Below are 25,052 nucleotides of genomic sequence, written 5' to 3' on the forward strand. Positions count from 1 at the left end.
AAAGGAGGAAAAACGTTTAAATGTTGAAACTATTTTACATGAGTATACTAACAAATGTACGAATGATCTGGTGTAACCTTTATCTAACTTGTTTTCTTTTATTTCTTATTATTGTTAATTCAAAGAATAATAACAATGTTAAAGGTGAAAAAAATGTTTGCTTTTGTAAAACCGCATTTCTCCTAAAATGTATATTTTTTCAACAGGTAATGTACGTAACAGCACTAAAAATACTTTACAACAATTTCCGATATATGTATGAGTATATGTAATTTTGATACATTCACAAATGTACTAAAAAGACAAAGTCAAAAAAATAAAAATAAAACGGGATCAAAACAAACACATTAAAAATGACAACGGCGCTCCGCCTTAGAGTGGTCAGTTGCCAAAACACCAACTAGAGGGTTTCTTTATATCAATTTACCATAACTATTGCAGATTCATTGTTTAAAACTATATACATGTAAAGTTTTGAATATTGCATATAATATTCTAATATTGCTCGCTTTGTCAGTTGGACAAATAGTTACATCAAACGTTGTTTGTGCAGCGATAAACAACGACTGACGCGCGAAAAGATGAGCGACCATTTTGATGTCATTTACGACGTCAAATTGCCGCATGATGGCTGGCTCTTTACTTCTCAAAAAAGGATCGGCATAATTTTACCTAAGATTTTAAATGAATATAACGCTTGAATATGTAACCACTTGGGCTAACGACCAATAATGCAATTCCTGTTCATCTGAAATCTGTACCGTGACAAATGAGACGAAAAACCACTCGTAGGCCTTAGTTATTTGAAACATATATAACAGTTTATTTTTGTTATAATATAGAACATATTTTACGTACTTCTATTTTACTGCCTCGGTAGGTAGCGACGTAGTACAGCGCTCGCTTCTGGTAAGGGAGGTCGCGGGTTCACGACCTGGCCGCGTCATACCACTGACTTGAAAAAAAAATGTATTAGAAGCTTCCTTGCTTGGCGTACAGCATTAAAATGATAGTTCTATGAGTGGGGTTTCATAACTCCTGTTTACAGGGTGATATTCCAGCGAGACAGCACTATACAATGTGGTATTCTGGTCACTATTACAGTTTATTAGCTGTCGTGATATTACCCCCATGTTGTGTATTTTAACATGAGAAACAAATTTAACATGTGAAAGAAATATATAATAATACTAAATGTAGTAAATATGAAACTTAAACTATATTGGACGCTTTTATACAGTGTCCTATGGCTTAACTATAGCATTGACCATATGCCAGGCTCCGCCTACAGGTCACCTGGTACCACAAAAGATTTAACCTCCGACATTCAGACTGCTGCTGCTTTATGCGATATTACTCAAGAGATTGCCGTACTATGTGTCTTTAAGATAAAGACTGAAAGCGAGAAAGAACCGTAAGGAGTCTTACATTAATAGTGTCAAGATTTTCGACATTCTGAGACGGAATTGGCTATCAAAGCGTCTATATTCAGAAGTCAAAAGAAGACGGAAGAGGGTTAAATGATGACATTAACTGATGATGTAATGCTGAAAATGTTGTGCTCTTTTTTAATAAATCACTAACAAGTTAATGCCTGTTTTGTTATCGCAAAAATAATTGTTTATCATTCAGTTTGACATTTTCTTAGCATTTTCTCGACTAGTACTCTATTAGTAATTATGCCCCGTCTCCCAGTCTAAAAAGAATTTACATCACCGGCGCCTTTCCACAGACATGTTGATCGAGGTAACTGAAGAGCTAGTGCACGAATAATGTAGAATTTTTGGTTGATAGTTTTTCTACTTGAACAGTTTGGCAGTTTCTCTGTATATTTTCCTATTATGTTAATGCCCAGTAAGAAGTATAGCGGCTTAGAAAGAAACCAATAAATGTCTAGTTCAAATTTAGCCTGTGATGTGTCTGCGGAGCCCGTAGACTGCACGTCCATTCTGTGCAGCCTCCGTTTGGAAGTAGGTGACGGCAGTGCGATTTTTCGTACGGATTCACGGGCTCTGCAGCCTCTACGATTTTGCTTAGCGGAAAGTTATACAAATTTGAATAAATCGCAAGCCCATAGCCAGTAGACGTGTCACAGGTGCACAATCTCCGCACTGGCGTTGTTAGGAGGCAACGCGTTGATCGTGCAGCCAACGCACAACTTTCCAAAACGAAATCGCACGTAGATTTTATACATCTGTGTCCTTCACACGACCGTAGCACTGCTGCCACGATTGTGATGCTTGTTGCCCTTGCAGTACTCAGTGAAATCGCACGGACATTGAGCAATTATCGCGCGGCAACCCTACAGCGGCCTTGATACGGGCAAAGCATTTTTCAAATGGTTATTATATTGGTAATCTTCAGCACGTACGATTTCCGTGGATTGCTTGCGGGTAACTGCACGGCAACTGCACTGGAATTGCACGATTTACGTACGGACTTCTCCCGGCCTTCCCCATAGAACCTGAAAAAAAATGTCACGATGCTCTTATATAATGTAAACACAAACACCGTAGCCCGTAGCCACATACTATTTTATCGCACGGCGCCCGGGTCAAATGTGAAGTAGGCAAAAGCTTAATTTATTCATATCTTTGTACGTACATACATGTAGTAGTTTCCATAGATTTTTTTTTATTTTCAATTGTCTGTGAGGACGTACACAAAACTTAATCCAGCGAAGACACTTCTCCAGACTTTACTTAGGTTTTGGTCCCCACTGACACCTTTTCACCATTTTAATAAATTTTACTTGCATATATATTCATTTTCGAAAGGAGTTGATTAGCTGTTATTATCGGTGACGAGATCGTTATGTCGGATGGTAATATTTACATTATCACCGTCTGGAGATGTGCGTCGATTTCAATGCAATAACTGGTTGATCGCTTATCGATCTATAAATTTTATTTGTTTGATTGGTAGGAGGTGTTTGGTCAATTATGGCCATTTGGCTTAAGATCGATAAAGTTTTAAATCAGTTCTTAAAATTATATATATGTATGTATCCTTTCTTTCACAACTACACATATACGTACATTCATTTATTTATTTACCTACCTACTTTTGGAATTATGAGCCACGCCATGGGAAAACCAACATAGTCTGGTCAGGATCCATGCTGTTCGCTATCAGATCCTATTGCAATTAGAGAAACTGTTAGCGAACAACATGGACCCTGACCAGACTGTGCGCAGGCTGGTCTGGATCCATGCTGGTCGCAAACCCACTATGTTGGTTTTCTTATGGCACGGCACAAATGTTTCAGCGTATATTCATCTTCATAACATTGTAATTATTCAACGTAAAACAATAAAAAGCGGAGTCCACGATATTTCTTTAAAGTATCAACTTCCTTGTTAACTACAAAGAAAAATATGAATTAGTTACAGTTTACATAAGATCATACATTTTTACAATAGCTGCAAGTTTTAAGTTTCTTTTTTCCTCATTTTCGTCCATGAAATTTTTTTTTTCTCTTCTATGAAAAGATTTATCCCGGATATTTCTTTAAATTACCAACTTCTTTGTTAAATACAAAAAAATAACAATATAAAATTGCTTGGCGTTCTGCGTAAATGGTTTATTTTTTGCATTATTGTTTTTTGATACGAAGCTTGCTATAGTTTAACATTTGTTTTCTGTTTACCAGGTTTAACATTTTTCTTTTCAGGCTTCTTTATTGGTATAAAATCTCATTCGGCGATTCAGTGATGGAAATATTATTTTAGAAATTTACGCAAGTAAGTTTTCTGTACCTGTAGTCAGTGCCATGTATTCTCATTATCTCAAGTTGTATTTGAAAAACAATACAGTGAGATATATTCATCATTTATCGATACTTCACGAAGTACTTCACGAAACATCTCTGAGTATTGTAAAACTGTTGAAAACCGCCTCGATAGCCTAGTGGTAGAGCGTCCGCTTCGAGTGCGGGAGGTCGTGGGTTCGATACCCGGCCGCGTCATACCAAAGACGTGAAAAATGGTACCAGTGGCTCTCTTGCTTGCCGCTCAGCATTAAAAAGGCAGAAACTGGCCTCTTCTCTCATACTCTCGTGGCGATGGATTCCATCAGGAATGAGGTGTCGAGAGTAATATATAAGTTGTAGAACTTCCTTCGCAATCGACCTAAAATAAATTATGTATAAACTAAACTAAAACAGTTACTGTTGAAGTTACATATATGCATACTGAGTGCATACAATGTGTATATAATTATGCAAGCTGATATAAATGTACATCACACGTTACATGAAAAACAAAAAAATTACATAACCAGATATGAAATCTTAATGAAAGTTTAATATTCATGCATACATTGTTCATACGCTTTTGTATATTTCGAAATATTGAGATTGTCGAGAAAATACCGTAATGATTATAGTTAGGTGATTCCATATTGACCTTGATAAATGGTATCTACAAATACGAGCAGTCAATATAAAATCGCCTAATCAATGACTATTTTTTAATTATCTTTTAATTACTTTAATGGGTTATCTCCTTTTTTATATATTAATACTTGTAAAACTAGACCTTTTCGTGAATATGAGATATTTTAGTTGTGTTTCGTACAACCAATTACTCTCCCACGCATCGGTTGAGTATTATAACAATCTCCTTTTGCAAGATTTTCGAAATTTTTATCAGCAAGCGATGCTGTTGTTTTCAGATTTGACGGGAAAATACCCGTCTATTTTTAGATATTTTAGACACGTTATAGTATCGACTTATGAAAATTGGTGTTAAGGTTTTTCGGATATTGGTGTATTTTCATTGGCTTAACTAAATGTCACAGTTTTACTGTTATCGAGCAGCGGTGTGACGTAAGGGTAGTGGGTACTCAACGCTGGTAAAGGAGCGTAATTACCAATATAATATCAATTTCTATAGGTATCATTTTATTGTGTTAAATTACAAAATAGAATGACGAGTTGCATTCTTTTGCCCTTAGTGGTTACAGACATGGTTTTCACGTTTTAAAGTATTACTCCGAGTGATTCCTCCAGCCACATTGTGTTGCATTCCATCATTTTTTTGAGTAAATTCCTATTAAATTAAGGAGTGAAAGTACTCAAGCAGATTTAGTATAGTTTTATAAAGAAGTTAAGAAGACGTTAAAGCCCTATAGTTGTATTGCACCCAAACTTCATCGTTCGCACAACCAAGTCAAAATTCGATTCCATTTTAAAAAAGACGTTCAGTAAAGGAAGTCGTTCAAAGTAAATGTTGACAGACTGTTCAAATTTTCTCCTAATTCACACTTCACTACTAAAGTCTTACAGAAGCACAGTTTTTTTCACAGTTTTACCTAAAAAGGTTCAGCCTGAACCTACTTGGCATAAGTACAACTGCTTTTAATAGCATGAAATACATCATTTGAACGTTTTAACCGTGATAAATTAAATGCAATATTTATCTTATTAATGACTTACTTACTAAACTCAAAGCTAAAAATAAACTGTGATGCAGTTGATACGTATAAACAGGTAGTTTCCACTAAATATCATTTACACTATCCAGGAACTAAATTATGTCTATAAAACAGGTATTCAAAAGTGTTTAAGTGTAAGTTGCATCTCTAACTTAAAACGTATAAAAAAACCCCAAAAAAACGGTTTTTGTACATTGCTCAAGCTTTATAAAGCCTTTTGTTTGTACATTTTTTATCAGTACACCTTTACGGACTAATGGCCACGGCATAAGCACAGAAAATTGCGACATAATTTTCTAAGCGATACCAAATTGGCAAATTAAATTACCTAGAGATTTACCCTAAGCCTTCTTTACGCAAGGGAAACACACTAATTATATAGTGAAATTGTTGAATGAACACCGTTTCTTAATCCTAATCCTGTCAGTGTTATATCAGTGCAAAGGAAAAGTAACCTATCTATGATAAATGCCATGTATGATTACATAGTTATGCATTTAATAGTCTTGAAATAAATTTCTTTGATTTTTTCATATTTCTAGATATTTTTTCCCATACTTTGACGCATATGTATGGGTAGTTGAGATTATTCTCTTTCCAGCAGTAGCCTTTTCAACATATTTCACCTTGTGAAATTCTGTGGGTTTTGACTTTTTTTTAAAAATCGTCTGTTTGTTGACAAAGTTCATCACAAAAACGTCCTACTTTCCCCAGGGCAATCAATTATTTGATCTTTACATAGTTTTGTATTCAGGTTGCTAAGTATGCATTCTTTATTCATGATTAGAGGTAAAACCGGGTAGTTGGCATGAGGTACTAGGTCAATTGTCACCTAAGCCTATCATAAAGTCTTTGCGGAGTTGTCTCCATTTTTTCCAAATATTTCATCCGGGATTATTTTTTACAGCTCAAATAACTCTTTTCCAGGAAATGATATTTTAATAGTTTTTTCAGTCCTCGTATTCTGATGCAGTTAACTTTACATACATCTAATATAGATAGCTCCTGCTTGAAGTTTGTATTTTCAGTTACAATGCCTACATTAACTCCTCACTTAGGTCAATATTATCTTCTTCTGTAGAATATCAAATCATATTTAACGGTTCAAAGTAAATATTTATTATTAAATCAAAGTTCCTTTCTTGATAAAATCACAAAATTTATTTTACCATGCAAAGTATACAGGAGCGTTTTTTAAATTTAAATGAAACAGATTTTTATATTTTTTATATTATCGTACAATAAAATTGCACTCAGTCTGTGAACCTGTTGTTGACAATACTTGCATTTTGGTCCCTGAAGAGAATATTTTTGCAGACATGAAACAGCTGTATTATTGTTTTTATTTTAGATATTGCAAGACGAAACCCTTATCTTGCTTCACTTACTGCAAAAGGTTGTCTTATAATCCGTACATGGTATGTTAACATTTATTCTGGAAAGACAGCATGGACTTAACCAATTTTCTGTACACTTTGACATTTGGGTTATTCCTGCTTCTAATTCACGGGGCTATAAAGTCGTTATGGGAGTCATTCTTTACTTACACATGTAAGTATATTTTGTGAATTTGAGCTTCTCTCCAATTCAAACCTTTCATTTCATATAATCAAAGTAGAATGGTAATCGGATACGGAGAGTAAACTGTCTGATATTAGCAATAACAGGTTTCAGCTACTTTTTTTATTTATCATTGCCACTGTTCTTCAAGAATATTTAGGTAATGCCTTTAAGAATGGTTTATCTCTTTATAGTTTATTCAACTTATATAAAGTAAAGAAAGTGTATCCAATTTAATATAACATAAAGGTCTTTATAAAGCGTCTATTGACATATTATTACGTATTCAATTTCTCTGGTCTTCATATTGTATATAACTGAAAAATAGTCAAGTATCACAACAATTTCTGAAACCCTACTAAACCAGAGGTATAGTTCTAAGAATGGAGAACAAATGTACCATATTCAAAATTTTGGACTAAATTCTCTATTTAAAGACTACACTATTGCCGTTGAATCCGCCGACAAACCATGTGAATTTCACGTGGGTACAATCCATATTAAACTTGTTGGAGAAGATGGCAGTATTGGCAAAGAGGTTGAGTTAGCCGCTGATGAATTTCCAGAAAAGTTTATAAGATGTTACAAACACATTTTTAAAGTAAAAAGTCAATCGGTAAGATCATTAACAACGTTTATACCTGCACACATCTGTATTCGTTTTTAACGTGTCCTATTATCGTACCTAAGAGTTTATCTCTGATACTTCATCACGAATAAAAATACCATTAAATGTCAAATGTTATCATACCACATTCACAATTTGACAATAAGTCTTAAAAAGACGATAGAAAGTACCCTTAAAATATTGTATTGAAGTCATGCAATGGTACGCCTTTATTCTGCTTTTTAATCCCAAAATGCACATTTACGATTTCAAACTTAGTTGAAACGTTTCACACACCTTATCAAAGGAGTCAATTAAGAAATAAGTTTTTACAAAGTAGTATTTTAACACTATTTATGCACGATGGGTTATATGTCGGGGGTTAGAATTTCACGAGGGCGTAGCCCGATTGAAATATTTTTCGAACGACGTAAAACCGCCCGCAGGTATAAATAGTGTTAAAACACGGTTTTGCTATAAATGTTTTCGATTCTGATATGTCTTTGTTGTAACATTTAGATCAACATGACAGACCTGTGTCTATCGCGTATGCATGGCGCCAAATGGTAGATCGTCACGCGCCTTTGTTTATACACACTAAGACCGGAAACGGTAATAAGTCTTGCGGAAGAGTTCAGTTTGGGCTAACAAGATTAAAGAGCTAAGTATATGTGTAAATTAATTAAGACAGATGTGCAATGTGACATTTTGTTTTTAACGTACAAGTAAGTAAAATATTCGATCAAACCTGAAAGCGCTTTCTAGATGCATACATTGCGCTAAATATCACGTCGACCTGACGGGAACATCATAACGTTTTGATGGTATATGCTTGTCAATGACCAGTCATATTACAATACCTGTTATCGTATTAATCGGGTGTTATTTGGGTTTGGATCTGGAAGAAAAAAAAATGTTACGTCGAAGAATACGCGTAATTTCTCTGCAATGGGCAAGTTTAAGAAAGAATGACAGGTACTACATTTGAAACAGATGAGTATGTTTTCAATATGCTATGTACCTGTTGTCAGTCTCCGCGTTTTAGGTGCGACATTTGCGAATAAAATGGGGTTTCGACCATTATTATTATTGTTATTACTATTTTATTGACATCATTAAACTTCATAACAGTAGTCTTTAAGTGCCGCGTGGGGCCAAAAATATCGGGTGAGAAACATTTATTTAATGTTATCATATTATGACTTCTGATCCTTTAAGATCATGAAGGTCATCCGATGTTAATCTCTTTTTTTTTTTCAACTTTAAGAATAAGGTTCAGTATAAACATGTATGAATTTCAGTAGTATAGTCAGTGTTGTACATTTTTAATTCTGTTCATGTTACAGTTTCCCTGTTAGAGTTTTCGAGGCTTTCCCTGTTGGGTATTTTCCTTGTTTTTTTTCTATACAGTTTCAGAATATCAATGGCGTGTATGTGCGCGGAGACGAATCTGTTGGTGAGACCGGTTGGAATATCGACAGGTTTAATGTAACAAATGAGATCACTGGCGAAGGAACGGTTATTCCAGTTTTTACAAACATCAGAGGCGGCCGCATTTATACATTTTTCGCTGATGACCACGTCTTACCACAATCCGCATCAGTTTCTCAAAAAGGTATTACATTTTGTAAGACTATAACACTTACTTTTCATAAGTGTAATATCATATAATTACATGCCGAAAATTTGATAGTAAGTATATTTCGGAAAGTACCGAGTTATCATGCAAAATGAAAGAAACGACAGTATCATTTTGAGGCTATTTAATTTAAATAATCATACAAAACCTATCAAGATCGCATTCTCTTGTTGAGAACCGGAACAAGTAGATTGCATCTTTAACTTTACTTCTTCGCTTCTAACAAAAGTGATCTGTTCCAATTTTATTTAAAGAAATGGTGGTCACATTTTCACGTGTTTCTATTATATCACAGAAAGTGTGGTAAACCTTTCGCGTGTTTCTAATGTATTAGAAATAGAGTTTGTTTGTATTGAAGAAGACAGAAAGCTTGATCTCCAACATATGAGGGAACTTTATGAGCTGACTGAAGAACCACTTCCGGGATGTCCACCATTAGTGAAACAGTTACCTCTAGAGGAAACCTTCTCCTTCAGTTATGAATTCGACCTTGAGGCCAAGATAGTGGCATTAACAGCTGATGCTACGTTCGAAGAACTCATTTATGGTGAATTTCATGACATCGAAGATATGAAAAATGTTTTTCACCGAGTGTTAAATGTGTTTCCCGAACCATCCAATCTAAACAGGTTGGCAATTTTAACCTAGTTGTAAAACTTTTGAACTTTGTTTCTTATTTTTGTTTTATTGATAATGAAAATATAAAGTATTAGCTTATAAGTACTGACCATAAAGACCATCATAAAGATATACATGTAGTTGTTCTCTTTCATTCATATTGCTTACGTTATTATGGGATCAAATAGTTTAAAATGTAAAATTTGTCAAATACTTTGAGAAATCATTAGTAACACTGCTAATTGGTGACAGGATACGGGGTATACGCCGTTCAGGAAATCCATGTCAGGCTTGATCGAATATGTCAACAACAAACTGTGCAACGATTTTATCTAGTCGAGTATCTCTTACTTCCATACTTTCTGAATTTAGAAAATGCTTAGAAACCAAATCCTTCTCTTTTCGATCATGTGAGGAAACCATCCAGCTGGCTTACGGAAGGTCTGTGGTTCTACCCAAATGCCCGCTCATGATGAAATAATGCACGGAGGGGCAACTGTGGTCTTCCTCCGCCTCTTCAAAGCCGGAAAGTTGCCATATGACCTATAATGATGTGCGTGCGACTTTAAACCAAACAAAATAAAGTAAAGTAAATAATCTTGCCGACTACTCTATACTTCAGTCTTGCTGAATCAGTCTTTGCTGAAAAAACCGTTATTAGACAACCAAATGAATGGTGGTCATAAAATAATATTGGCTAAATGCAATAGCATTGATTTTAAACCAGCAATTGTTTATTCAACATGTTTTGTAAAGTAAATTATCAAAGCTACTAACAATGCAGACTGGAATCCTGCAATTAGAATTGATTTGGGTTATTATTAGTATCACACTGCTTACTGGTGAAAGGATATATCAGGCTACTATTTCCTGTCACCAACAGACAGATTAACAATTTATTCCTGATTGATCATATTTTCAGGTGGCGAGATGATGTACTGTTCGGAATGCAGCGTCTTATGGGTGTAAACCCTAACGTCATACGTCTTTGTACAAAGATTCCAGAAAATCTTGCAGTGGATGATCATATGTTGAAGCCTTTCCTAGAAAATATGTCACTTTCCCAAGCTCTACAGGAGAAAAGAATTTTTGTAATTGACTATAAGATACTAGAGAAAGTAGATCCGAAAGAAGGATACGTTATAACCGCTCCTATTGCGTTGTTTTATCAGCGATATGATGGAAATCTAGTTCCTGTTGCCATTCAGCTCTTTCAAAAGCCTGGTGATGACAATCCTGTTTTTCTACCAAGCGATCCTATGAACACGTGGATTTTGGCGAAAATGTGGTTTAACGTAGCCGATGCAAATTACCATCAGTCAGTTACCCACCTTGGTTTCACTCATTTAAAGATGACAGGTATTGTCGTCTGTACCCATAGACAAATGCACAAGAGTCACCCAATTTATAAACTGCTGATGCCACACTTTCTTTACCTTTTGGCTATTAACCATGTTGGCATTCCACTACTCTTAGATCGAAATGGTTACGTAGACAAAGTTCTTACTCTAGGTTCAGATGGCATGGAAGAGTTAATAAAACACAAAAACAGGAACTGGCGAATGGATATAGAAGGGGACCTGCTATCTGATCTGAAAACACGAGGAGTTTATGATCCAGATAATCCAAACTTGCTGCCGCATTACTACTACCGTGACGACGCCTTGAAACTGTATGAATGTATTCATTCCTATGTAAGAAAGTACCTTGACCTCTATTACAGGTCAGATGGTGATGTCAAAGAAGATTATGAGCTTCAAAATTGGAGAAAAGAACTGGAAACGCCGACAGAAGAGCAAGGGCTTGGCATTCTAGGTGTCTACGGAGTAGATGGCAAGTTCACCACCAAAGACCATGTATATCGCATTCTGACGAATATAATTTTTACATGCAGTGTACAGCATGCAGCAGTTAACTTTCGCCAATACGAGGAGTACGCATTTCCACCAAACTATCCGGCAAGCCTCCGAGGACATCCGCCACACAACAAAGAACATATAGATGACGGACAATTACTGAGAAGCCTACCAGATGAAGAAACAATGTACAACACTATGATCATAACGAGAGTATTAAGTACGCAAGGGATGAATAAGCTAGGTGATTTTGAGGTGGAATATATCACCGATAAAGAGGCGCTCAAAGTAGTTGCTGAATTTCGGTCAGATCTGAAGAAGATAGCCGAGGCAAACATCAGAAGCAATAAGGAAAGACGTCATGAGAAATATACCTGTTTGAATCCAAGTGCTGTGCCAAACTCTATAAGTATTTAAATTTGCAATATCATAATTGATATTTCAGTTCATATACCATTTTAGAAAAAAACTTTGAAGTCAAGAAAGTTTTATTCTTAAACTCAGTATTATGAAGACCAAATATAAACTATTTATGTTGTCTAAGTGTATCATAGCGTTGCATTATGTTATTGTCGGGAATGCGTGAGGTTTGAATGCTTTAATACATTCAATAATATATCATTTCGTGTACAGACTAAGACTACAGACTACAGATCTAATACAAAACATATTTTATACTTAAACATTAAATTGATACGTTTCCATTCCATTCACTTTTGTTTGGTCTACATTAACGGTTCTTTTCAGAAAACTTTCTTTTTTGTCTATATCATGTTAATTACCTTTATTAAAGGCAAACCTCTTTTTTCAGAGCTATGTAATTGTGTACGTTTTCTTATTCTGTAATCAATCTTATTTTGGTTTTTGTATCCTTGAAATTAGCAAAATGAACGAACCGCTATTAAGCCTAAGTATAAACTTAGGGTGGACGGAAAGCTCAGTGGTTTGCGCACTGGCTTTCCAATCCTGAGGTCGGGGGTTCGATCCCCGGCAGCTACTCGGGAATTTTCAGAAACGCTTTTCAGTGTTTCCCACCCAACTAGAGGTGTACTGGTCAGGAACCCAGGCAATCCTTGCGTGTATCAGTGCTATACACTGGGCACGTTAAAGAACCAGGCTGTCTATTCGTAACGAGCTAGGCTAAGTTAGCCGGACAAGCCTGTATCTGATTTCTGATCTCTCTGTCGTGGGGGCTTTGTCTCACTCTGTCCCTCTGGTCAGATCGCTCTGTGTTTGTACTAGTAGAGGATGAATTATGCGCCCTGTGTGGCTGCATTGAACTATGTAAAGCGCCTTTGAACGTGAAATTGATCATGAAAAGGGCGCTATATAAATCTGGTATAACAATAAACTTTTTCGATTGAGAGTTTCAAATATTTCTTGTTAATGTATATTGAAAAACAGGTAATAACTCTGTTTGTTTGAAATATATAATACAACCCCTTAAAATGAATCTGAGAAAATGATAAATGGTTCATGACTGTTGAATAATAGATAGACATTCATGCCTCTGTATGAGACAAGTAGAAAAAAACCCATAAGAATTATATGGTTTATAACTAACTCTTTTTTGTGAGTAGACGATTGAAAGAAAATCTAACATTCAACAATATTTTCATACATGCCAGTATGGAAACTCGACAAATAAATCTAAGTTGAGCACCTTTTTTGTGTAATTATTTTGTGGCATAACACCCCTGCATCAACGCATGTCGACATAGACGAGCACAGCCCCGATTCATGCATAAGCGCTCTTCTACATAATAGTATCAAATATTCCACTTACTAATTGCAGATACATGCATCATTTCTCTGTTCTGTTGATTACGTTTGATAATTAAAAGAGATGAGAGCGATCATAGTAGCATGTATTTGCTAGATTCAATAACCATAATACAAATCCCATGAGAAGTGATGTGATAGAAATTAAAAAGAGTCATACGTTTCTGAAATTTATATCTGTGGTATAAATAAGAGTTACCGTCCTGGCGTACTTTTAGTGTTTTGATTCATCGTTTGCAGATTGAGCAGGCTAATCAACGGTACTTTGGTCATTAAAGTGGTGCACGTGTTATGACAATCAGCATTTCCATGAGATTTTGTATCTTCGTTTGAGTTTTCGGCAATCTCCGGCAATCTCCGGCCGTACATGTAGCTCACAAGAGCAGTAGTTTCCCAAACAATCGAAGAATGCCAAAATCACATACGGAGAAAACGTAACCATACGGGAATTACCGGGCGTCATTACGAGTCCACTTCTTTTTGATGAATCAAAAATATCATAAGGCCTAAAAATTCATAGTCTTCGGTAACATGCTAAAAAAGACTTTTCGGATTTTTATTGATGTCAAAATATGAATTCAAATAAGAGGGACATGCCTTTAGAGCATCAGTAAGTTGATTTCTAACATCACTGACCATGTTAACATAAATTTTGCTGTAAAATAATTCTCAAAGACCATAGAAAACATTTAGGGTCGGGCCAAAAATGTAGGGTAGGTCGGGATACCGGAAACAAACATTTTTATGTCTTATATATGCAGACTGTTAAATCTTAGCTTTTAAAATTGTGTTTTTATTTACTATGTATTACATTATTTTTTTCCTTACACTGACACCTGCATTTCATGTCGGCTGCGTGACGTAATTCAATGTGTGTCGTTGCATTAATTCTTTTATTTTGTTCAGTATGTTCAATCTTATTCAGATTATTGATTAAATTCATAATATTTACATTTACATGTGTACGTTTAGATATTGTCCGTAGGTATTGACCTGACACTCATGAATATTCCGTACGTATATCTCCGTAAATCAATTTTCGGTGTCCGAACCTAAATAGCGATATTTGTCTAATTATTGTTCTAACTTCTAACAATTTACGAATTATTGGTAGCCAATAAAAGATGCAAAGAAGCCCATAGAAATATTATATATTTAAAGTTTATTAGCTTTGTATCGGGATATGTGCACGAGGTCTGCAGAGGAAATATTGCGCGTCTTTAGAAGCGCAGTATTCTTCCGCTAATGAGCATGTGCATTTTTTCCCGATGCAGAGATAATAACCTTTTTACATACGTATTGTCCTTAAGTATTGACCTGACACTCATTAATCTTCGCCAAGATTTTGAACGTTTTCGTTCGTTTACGGAATATTTGTATTCTGAAAATATCTTTATTACAAAATAACCTATACAGATAACTGAAGAAACGGTGGTGTAGTGGTAAGGTATCTAATTACCAACCATGTTACCACGGGTTCGAAACCACCTTAGATCTCTTTTTTTTTTTTTTCTTTTTTCTTTTTTAAATAATGTAATGTTATCAAGACTGCTTTCATTCCCACATTATTCTATGTATAACATTTCATGAATTTTAATTGTTTCTCTTGTAACCGTTGCGCAGGTGACAAGCAATGTGTATTTTTATCATAGATAGGCCTACATTTAAAACAATCTTTATCCAACTTTTTCTACAACGTTTTGATAACTTTCAATAAATGAACCATCAAAATCACGATAATTTGATCAGGTTAGTGGTAGGTTTCCATATAAAACCTTGAAAAAAGATGATTTAGCCTGACGTAAGACCCTAACCAACAACCTTGAGATTGACAGCTAAAAGCTTTGTCCACACAGCTACCTGCAATCATTATTGTAACATCAAATCAATTTAGAAATATATATATGCAATACTTAGATAAATATATATGCAAAATATGATACGCTTTAATTCTGGTTCTGTGGCCTGTATCTTTCAATTGTATTTACCTACCGGCTTCCTTGTTCCCATGAGGTCTATAAACACCTTATAGACCGCTTATGAAGTTTATAAGAATTTCCAGACCTGTCTTATTTCTACTGTCTACATAAAAATCTCAAGTGCCTGTCTTGGGAATCGAACCCGAATCACTCCGATGCTAGTCTAGTGCTCTAACCACTGAGCCAAATTGTCGACACACGTTCTTGTCAGTGATTAAATTTAAAGTTTTGCGTAAGCGACCGAAACAATGCAAGAGAATCATGAGAAGTCCGTTCGCGACATTTAAGGTGAACGCGTGATTGACTCCGTAAATATAGTATCAATTGTTTCAAAAAGTACGTTTTAAGTAAAAAAGAAAATTCGACCAATTTTACATATCTTGTAAATTGATCTAAACATGACGTTATTGTAAAGTTTTAACATTCAATTCTAAGCAGGTCTTGATGTTTGTCAGAAAGTTAAAGCGGGCATACTCTTCCGCCAAAGCAGAGAATGCTTCATGAAACAGGACCTTATTTTACATAAAAAGTATTGACAATGATATAATTGAAAAAAAACTACAAACTACACACATTTGCTCCAAGTTAATGGATAGTCTGCTAATGGAATTGGACGATTTTCTGTACAATTAACATGGAACATAAGTAACTAAGTTGTATTATTGAAAACCACCAAGCTAAATTATCTTGATACATTCCGAACGTGTCTGAAATAAGACTGACAGTTTAAACATAATTTAAAGGCAGTTTTTAGGTACTGGAAATTGATGGGAAACTTGTTAAAGTGCATTTCTTGTTTTCTGAAAAATGTTCTAAATTTGCTAAATGTCTTTAATTCATATCGAACTAACATTTGGCATTTTTATTCCTTTAAGTATTATTTGATATTTTGCACTGTACAAGCATTGATTCTATACTTGTATTGACATCCACGAGTATATGACAATTTCTACACGTGAATTAGGTGTGGAGAAACAAAACGACATTAAACTATATAACATTTATTCATTGACAAATCGTTGCCATGTCAATCAAAACGGAGGTCTTTAACTACAAATTTAATGTTAATTAGTTGTACTCATTACTTTCATTGTTAAAAAAAACCTGAAGCTTTTTATATCTTCTCGATGCTGTCCGCGCAGTTTTTAGCACATTTCGTTGTGTCTTTATGGCGTGTGCTAAATCAGGGTATATTATGATACGCATTCTTGTGATAATGTAACGATAAATCTATATCAATATTTTTTAAACGGCAATGTTAATTTAAGTGTCAAATTAAAGAGCTAATAAACGTTTTTTTTTAAAAATAATTATAAAAAAAACACCATAAAATACCATTCGCGTCAAATTCTGACTGATTGACTAGACACACATTGATGATCTCAGAGGAAGACTATTTAACCCTTAGCCTGCTGCAGGCGTATTTAACAGCCTTTGCAAACAGCTTGGAACCAAATCAGACGCCGATTAAATTGGCGTCTGATCAGGTTCCAAGCTGTTTGCTAGTCTAACAATATTTCTTCCAATTTTGGAGCAAATTGAATGAACTTTACAATTTTAGCAGACGACATTTCCAGCAGACGTCAATTTATCTAGCATGCTAAAGGTTAAAGATCTGCTCCGCGGCTATTCAAATTCTATTGTGTGTATGCAACCCATGATTACAATAGGTAGCAGTTAACGGCCACGTGCCACACTTCTGCACGCAAAACCACAGGTATTTTATATAGAATTTAATATAAAATAGACTCTATTTTGACAGGTGGCACTGTTCATAATCAGGATTTTCATGCTTTTTCAGTGACAATTCAAAGTTAAAAGGTAGGACGGGAGCAGGGCTTTAACAAATGTGCACGGATTTTTCATGCAATACAAAATGTCATGTCCTAATTGCTGACAGATATTTTTACAGGTTCGTAGCACGTTAGGCATTATGTTATATCAATAGTATTAAATACATTGTGACACATATTGTCTTGTTTTTTCTTCTAATTATTATTTTATCATACATACACGTTACAAACGTTCTTCAAATCCGAAACCCATCTGGACTTTGTAAAACAAAGAAGCATGTAGGTAAGTCAGTTATCATTCTCGGAATAGGTCTGCATTGTGTTTATAGACCTGTGAGGAGATTTGAAAACCTCGCTCGCTACGCTCGCTCGGTTCACATATCCCTCAAAGGTCTATAAACACAATGCAGACCTATTCCTCGAACAATAACTACTACTTAAAGTAGCTACACCATATTTTCAATACGTTCTACAATTAGTGAAGTTCTAGTGTGTGTAATATTCCTATGCCAATGTGTTGCAGCTGAACAAGATCCTTCGAAGGAGCTGTAACTCTTAAAAGATCTGCCTCATACCACGATGATGGCTGTTCAACTGTGACCTGGTTTTTCGTCTACCATGTACACGTCTATCCTCTCTGGGTGGCCAGACTCCCTTAGAAAGAACATCTAGCTTGTATAGGTCCATAGGTTCAACTTCAAAGTCACAGAATATACTACCTGTTGAGACTGCTCCGCATCCTGGATTGCCACGAGTTCCCTCATCATTTCAGTGTATTAATACTTTATGAATATGGCTCCCTCTACTGGTTACAAGTGGCTCCCTCTGTCAAGTGTCTTTTATTTCCGTTGGGTAATAAAACCATACTTACTGACTGAGCGTCTATGTGTCAAACGTGCTTCCCTCGTCTACAATGCTATATTATCAATGAGCGTCTATCAATGCAATTCCTGTTTGACCTACAGAATAGTTTTGAATATCATTTTTATAAAAATTAAAGTGTAGGGCCTTACGAAACTACTAAAATCAGAAAACAATAATACTTGCAGGTTAATTACTCTGTTGTTTGTAAAATGTTTGGAACGCTGAGTCGTTCGACAGATGGCGTTTTGTTACTGAAGGGAGGTAAACGAGTAATTTCGCAACACATTCTTGTGGCCAGATTAAATATGCTTATTATCAAATATTTTAAATACTTTCTTAAATCATGTTAAACCTTGTAAATTAAGTTACTGTGATAACTGATTTCGCATACAGTTTTGTAAATGTACGTACTACATTTTGCAGAACATAGTCAGCTATGTACAAAATTACGCACATAACTTTTCTGTCGAGTCTTGCGGTTTCTGCTACCTTTTTGATAGCTGGACGACATCACTGTCTGTTTTGTGTGACATTCCTCCACATGTTTCCAAACGAGACCAAAAAATAAACATTATTATTTCATCAAGTTATTCAAGACGAATGTTTCTTTTTTTATAAATGATTAACTATACCAATGCAGTCACTTTTCTATTTCAGATCAAACACAAACTCACACTTCTCTTATATAAATCTGACCTTTGTCTAACCTTTGTATTTATAGGTCTGTGACCAACATTAGTAATTCTTTGTAATAGTAACGTTAAACTTATGGTGAAGGAAGACTTCTTATATTTTTGAAATGCATGAATGAATGATGAACATCGCACGTAATGTCTAAGCACCTTGCAAACCTGTATATGCCATTATATCCTAGTTTATTATATTATTGTCTTGCAATTAACATACTACATATTCTGTACTATTTATTCATGTAGAGAACATTATCGTTCAAAACAAAAATAACTTTTAAGAGCCTATAGAAAATGAGGGTATTTTAACCTTTTTGGAATGCACCCTTGTCCAACTTTCTATTACAAGGCCATGATGTCCTTGTTATGAACGCCCCGAAACAAACATATAACATTTAAGCTTCAGTTTTATTTATTCTTGTACGTCACGAATTGTTTAAAATAGAAAATAATCCTTAATATTGAATGCGGTATTTAAATATTTGACCAAGTAACAGGATTATCTTCAGATTATCACCGTTTTAATGAAGTAAAAGATTAACTGATCAAAAGAAACGAATTAGTATTAAATCCATTAACTTGTGACTTCAATAGTGTTTACAACATATAAAACTGTGTTTTCGGACCGAAGCTACTATATATTTTAATGTATAAATAAAAATCCTCTTTATTATTCAAGAAATGAAGGAATTCAAGATATGACGAGGATATAATCGGAGGTACACACACGTTTTTTATTATGCTAAGGAATAATATATATTACTGATACTTTATAAACTTTTTTTTTTCATTTCACTAAGCTGATTGAAGGGGTGAATATAAAAGGTGTAATCTGAAAAAGGTAATCTCGCGAAATCGTGCTACATATCGATAAGGATTTTTTTTATTTGCTGGCACAATATGATGTTGTAATGGCGACTTTTAGGTTTATTAGTGCGTTAACTGTAGTATTCGTTACTGAATGATGGTGCTTAAAGACGCGCCGCAAAATAACTGTACTCCTTTGTATTTCCATCATGGTAATTAATTATACATGATTTGCATGAAACAATTGAGAAATTCAAGTACCATATTTCAAAATGTTAATGACATATATGAGACCAAAGACGATGTGTTAAATGTCTAAACATTGAATACATAGAATATAGCAGTATGTACAGTATTTGATGTATTAGGTTGAGTTTAGACTACACGTTGTTTCTACAGTGTAAGACAGTTATTTCTCTATGTTTTTTTAAAATTATAGTGAAGAGAGATTGTAGATAAAGTTGTAAAAATACATTACTTTAGGGAGGGCCTAAATTTTCCACCTGTCATCCTGTAGTACAGTTGTATTGTAGCTGTACTATTGAAATGGTTTTTCACGAAGTTCATGCGGCAGGAAAAAGCAGGTTACTATGTTGTGGTGGGTATATAAAACCTTAAATGTTCTTATTATCACTCTTGATTACAGGGTACTACGTAAAATGAACGTTAATAACCTAATTGTATCTGATACACTGATAACTTGCAAAAACTATCATCTTTATCTCATTTATATCTGTTATATGTATAGAAAAATAAAACAAATTCCCGGTGCGATGGTAATATAACACTCTTGGTTCCCAAAATGTTATATATAGGACATGCTTTAAAATGATTATGGTTGAAATTAATTTTGTCTGAAGGCTATTCGGTTGTTTTCATTTGTAATCTATTCCAACATTTTTGTCTAGTTTGACATTCTATAATAAAACCTTTCCGTCATGTCTTTTTAAAACGGGCGATATTGTTTGAGTATATCCGAAAACCGAAGATGATCACTATCAATCAATTTTAATCCAAGAATGATGACAAAATTGATCTCTTAAAGTTCATTATTGTTATTACTCACTTATATGAAATGCGTATGCAAACTTTATGGTTTTGAAAATGTTGCGTGAACTCTATTTTCACTATCCTTTATGCAACATATTTACATACTGAACAAATCAATTAACCATTTATTATTATCTTGCAAAAACAAAAAATACTTTAGTCTTATCATGCCGGACACAACTGATTCTGCCTATGCGACCAGTGCAGATCATGATCAGCCTACACATTCGTGCAGTTTGATCATGATATGCATTGTTCGCCATTCAGTTAGTATCTTTTTTGTTTGCACCCCTTTTAACAGTTAATGATACCGTCTAAACTGAAAGATGGAAAAATTCATTATAGAAATTTAACAGGTTAAGTGTTATGTACATTTTGAAATTTATCCTAAGCTCAGAGCAATATGGTATTAAAGGCATTCAAATTGTAAACAAAATCAAAATATGCTATAAATTCATACTTTATATGACATTAACCTATTTTAGAAAATGCCACAAAATAAGCAAAAATTGGTATAATATACGACGAGTGGAAAACGTTAATATTTAGGAAGAAAATGGTAGTGGATGGTTGTTTCGTTCAGTATATACCAGTTCAGTATATATCAGTGGTAAGGGATTTTTACTTGACTATTATCACCCCGTGTCTAACAGTGGATGGCTGTTTCTTTCAGTATCTATATGAGTGGTCAGTCAGGGATTTTTATCCGACTATCATCACTTTTTGTCTGACAGCGGTCAGATAAAATCCCTGACCACTCATATATACTGAGCGAAACAGCCAACTGCTGTTAGACAAGAGATGATTATAGTCAGATAATATCCCTGACCGCTCATTATACTAAATGAAACAGCCAACCGATATCAGGTAAAATAAAATACGCACAATGTAACTCATTAGGCTTATTTAAGAATATATGAACTTTAGAAAATATTTTATGTACTTCAGCGAAGAAAGGCGACAAAATATGCCATGCCGACCAGCCTGGAATTAATATAGTGCGTCAACAATGGATTATAATTTATACTCTTCGACGGGAGGAGTCATCTCACAGTCTCCTCATTTACTTAGCAGACTGAGTAAACTCACCAACAAAGGGCATCAGTACGCACACATACTTCGCTGTTATATGGAGGCGCCGTCTATAGTTAGAGGAAAAACGATAATAGACGATGAAAATGAACAAAGAAATAAAGCGAAAAATCATACTAATTTTTCACTCTCGCAAAGTTCTAAAAATAACTCTTTGTTAGGATCGGCTGATTCAAATAGCTTACGAAATGGCAAATCTAAACGTGAAATGAAACTTTCATTAAAAGCCGAGAATTCTGTACCTGGATCGACCGATTCTTTGCGCACAAGAGATGGTCAAAGTAGAAAAGACGGGAATGTGTCATGTAGAGCTGATAGTACTTATCGCTATTCGTATACTGACCGCTCCAAAAACTCGGCAAGAAGTTTGTGGACGTTTCAAGAGTATACGAACGATTACTTTGATTTATTTGATTTACCAGGGCATTTCAACACGCGTGGTGTATACGGGCAAAGAGCAGAAATGACTCCATTTGAACTGAAAAGAACAAATTCGGAACTAAGTCTGTCACATTTACCGTCACGTTTTGGCTCTTTAGAAAGGCAAAATACAACTTTTAAGTGGAGGATTCGCGCAACGGAAAGGACTGAATACTTCCAAGCAAACAGCAAGAAGGTTATACTACCAAACGTTGGACAAAATAAAAATATTGGTGTTCAAATAACTCCCGGTCGTGGTCAAAGTGTTGAACAATTTAACAGAACAGTGAAACGTCTTCGAAAAAAACCAGTTCCAGGAAATACGTCACATCGGTTGTCACACTCACCCTTACCAGAGGAAAACCAACAAACACAAGATAAAATGGCTGGACAAAAGACTACTGGAAAGAAACTTGCTAATGTTAGTCTAAAGGTAGACGATATATTTGAAGGGGTCGATGCTTTGAAAGTCAGTGAGTCAGTCACAAGTAAAAAAGTGAAAAGAATGTCAGTAGATGTTTCCGTGCAAACTGACGGCGACTACACTGATGATGCAAGTGAATATTTCCTATTCTAAGGCGGCCATACTGCGAATTGAAGACCAAGATACTTTTTGCTATTTAGTCAGTAAATTTTCTGTGAACACCCCTTCAAATAATAAATGGTACTGTCCAAATGGAATGATGGACCAGTCCATTTTAGAAAGTTATATATATAGTAAAGAGAATTTATACGAACTAAATCACCACCACAATATACCAGACTAATTACGGCAAAGCGCCTAGCAGTACAAACGAACACGCACATGCCACAGCAAGTCCACTTACCCAAAAAGATTAGTTTCGATGCTGCTTTATATACGAGCCCGAATTGCACTACACACACATATATATATATATATATACTCACACACACACGCACACACGCACGCACGCACACACACACACATATGGAAGGGGATATCCGCCATTTCACACATTATTGTAATTGGTATTTCAATATGCCAATTCCTTTCCAATGCTGGCAATTCATTTCCCATGGCACTTTTTAATAGTGCATTATCCATATTTGTATGTAAATTGTGATATTGTAATGATAACACGACCTTTAAAGGTCCATTACTAAGGGAAAGTGAGTTGGCAATTTTTTTCATAGCCAGTGCATAGACCTCTGCAAGACACTAAATAATGAAGATTGGCAGGTCAAAATTTACAGAAGGTCTTTGGAACTCAAAGAAATGTATGTGTATTATGTTGAAATTTCAATGAATCGACAGAATGACCCCCAGGTCTTTTTAACTTTCTTCATACTTCATAGAAAAATAATTGTACATATACTGCGATTAATTTCGAATTTCTACATACCAACTTTCATTTTCCAATAAAATGAAATAGTTTCTGTGCTTTTTTAAAAGAAATTAAAATGTTCACCTTCCTTAGTATTGGACCTTTAATGTTGCAACCATTGAAAACTTATAACTTTTTTATAATTCAGTCATAAGAATTAATATGTAGATATTTTAATAATGAATTTCAAATGCAAACATTTTAATTTAAATTGAGTTGATTATTTTATAATTGCAAAATTCAATTTCATGTTACATTTTTGTTGTTTTCAAAACATTGTTTATATTTAGATACATCAACAGTACTTTAAACAAGAAATATCTTTAAAAATGATGGTCGGCGAATTGTAATAAGGAAAGAAGTTTATGAATTTTTCATCTAAAATTCATCTTTCATTTTTCAAATTGCAAAACTAAACACCGCACTTTAACAATTTAAATGGTTCTATTTTAATTTTTCGCAAAGGTTTCTTAGGGTTGCAATTTTGTTACGTTTATCCTTAGACAAATAATTACAGCAGTAGTTTGATGAAGATTCATGAAGCGGTTCATGAGAAGAAGTCATTAAACGTGTTTATATTTTTAGCTAAATTGGTCCCTATCCCCATTTGTAACAAAATAGCAGGAGACCTTACGATATTGTTACACATCGAGTTTGATAAAAATCCATTATATTTTAGTGGTTAATGCGAAGAAAGGCATATCTACTTTTAGCTATAGTGGTCCCTAATAGGGCCCAAGTTCCTATATAAATAAATTTGGAAGAGGACCTTATAATGATGCTCCAGACCAAGTATGACAAAGATCCACCAAGCTGTTCATGAGACGCTGTATAAAGGCATTTCTAGTTTTAGCTCTAGCAGCCCCTAAAAGGGGTCAAATGTCCCAGCTGAACAAAGTTGGCTGCGGGCCTAATAAAGATGCTACAAATCAAGTTTGATTATAATACATGAGAAAAAATCAATTAAAGGACTTTTTTATTTATTATTTTGATTTATTTCTAAAATAGGCCAACTGATCCCGCTTTAACAAATGCATATTCGCTATTCATGAATCTTTGGACAATGACGTCACACCTATAAAAAAGTGAAGGTCAAGCCAAACATACAATTGTAATTATTTCAATATTTCTGTTTCATAAGCAAAGTTTGACCGTAGTCATATCACATAGAAAAACTGTATGCAGCGTACCTTCATTTCAGTATAATGAGATTCAGTCATTATATAGCATATATGTAATGAAACAGATTTCAACTGAGTTCAATATTTGCATACCATACTAAAGAAAAATATTCATATATAATAAATCAGTTAAATAATTTATAACAAATATATCAAAGCAAACAAGTACTCATTTTAATATGCAATCTGAATAAATCACAAAAGCAAGAAACCTTTTCATATACAGACGACAACTGTAACAAGGAAAATCTTTTAAAAAGCACTTCTCTACATAAAAGACTCTTATCACACCCTTATTCATGTGATACGCAGACCGTATTCAGCTCTTTCTTT

General features: G+C 34.6%; 1 protein-coding gene and 1 long non-coding RNA gene across 2 annotated transcripts; both read left to right on the plus strand.

Moving 5' to 3' along the window:
- The first annotated feature begins 3,503 nt into the window (after positions 1-3,503).
- LOC123541320 (uncharacterized) lies at positions 3,504-7,844 on the plus strand. Its single transcript, XR_008367767.1, has 3 exons — positions 3,504-3,743; positions 6,788-6,987; positions 7,434-7,844. It is a non-coding gene; the product is annotated as an uncharacterized LOC123541320 (long non-coding RNA).
- Positions 7,845-8,571: 727 nt separating this feature from the next.
- LOC128546116 (polyunsaturated fatty acid 5-lipoxygenase-like) lies at positions 8,572-13,082 on the plus strand. Its single transcript, XM_053525780.1, has 3 exons — positions 8,572-8,578; positions 9,601-9,871; positions 10,783-13,082. Exons 1-3 carry the CDS (start codon positions 8,572-8,574, stop codon positions 12,131-12,133), a joined length of 1,629 nt encoding a protein of 542 aa, XP_053381755.1. The 3' UTR covers positions 12,134-13,082.
- The last annotated feature ends 11,970 nt before the right edge of the window (positions 13,083-25,052 follow it).

The sequence above is a fragment of the Mercenaria mercenaria genome, chromosome 16, assembly GCF_021730395.1.
Source record: "Mercenaria mercenaria strain notata chromosome 16, MADL_Memer_1, whole genome shotgun sequence".
In the NCBI taxonomy this organism is placed as follows: Eukaryota; Metazoa; Mollusca; class Bivalvia; order Venerida; family Veneridae; genus Mercenaria; species Mercenaria mercenaria.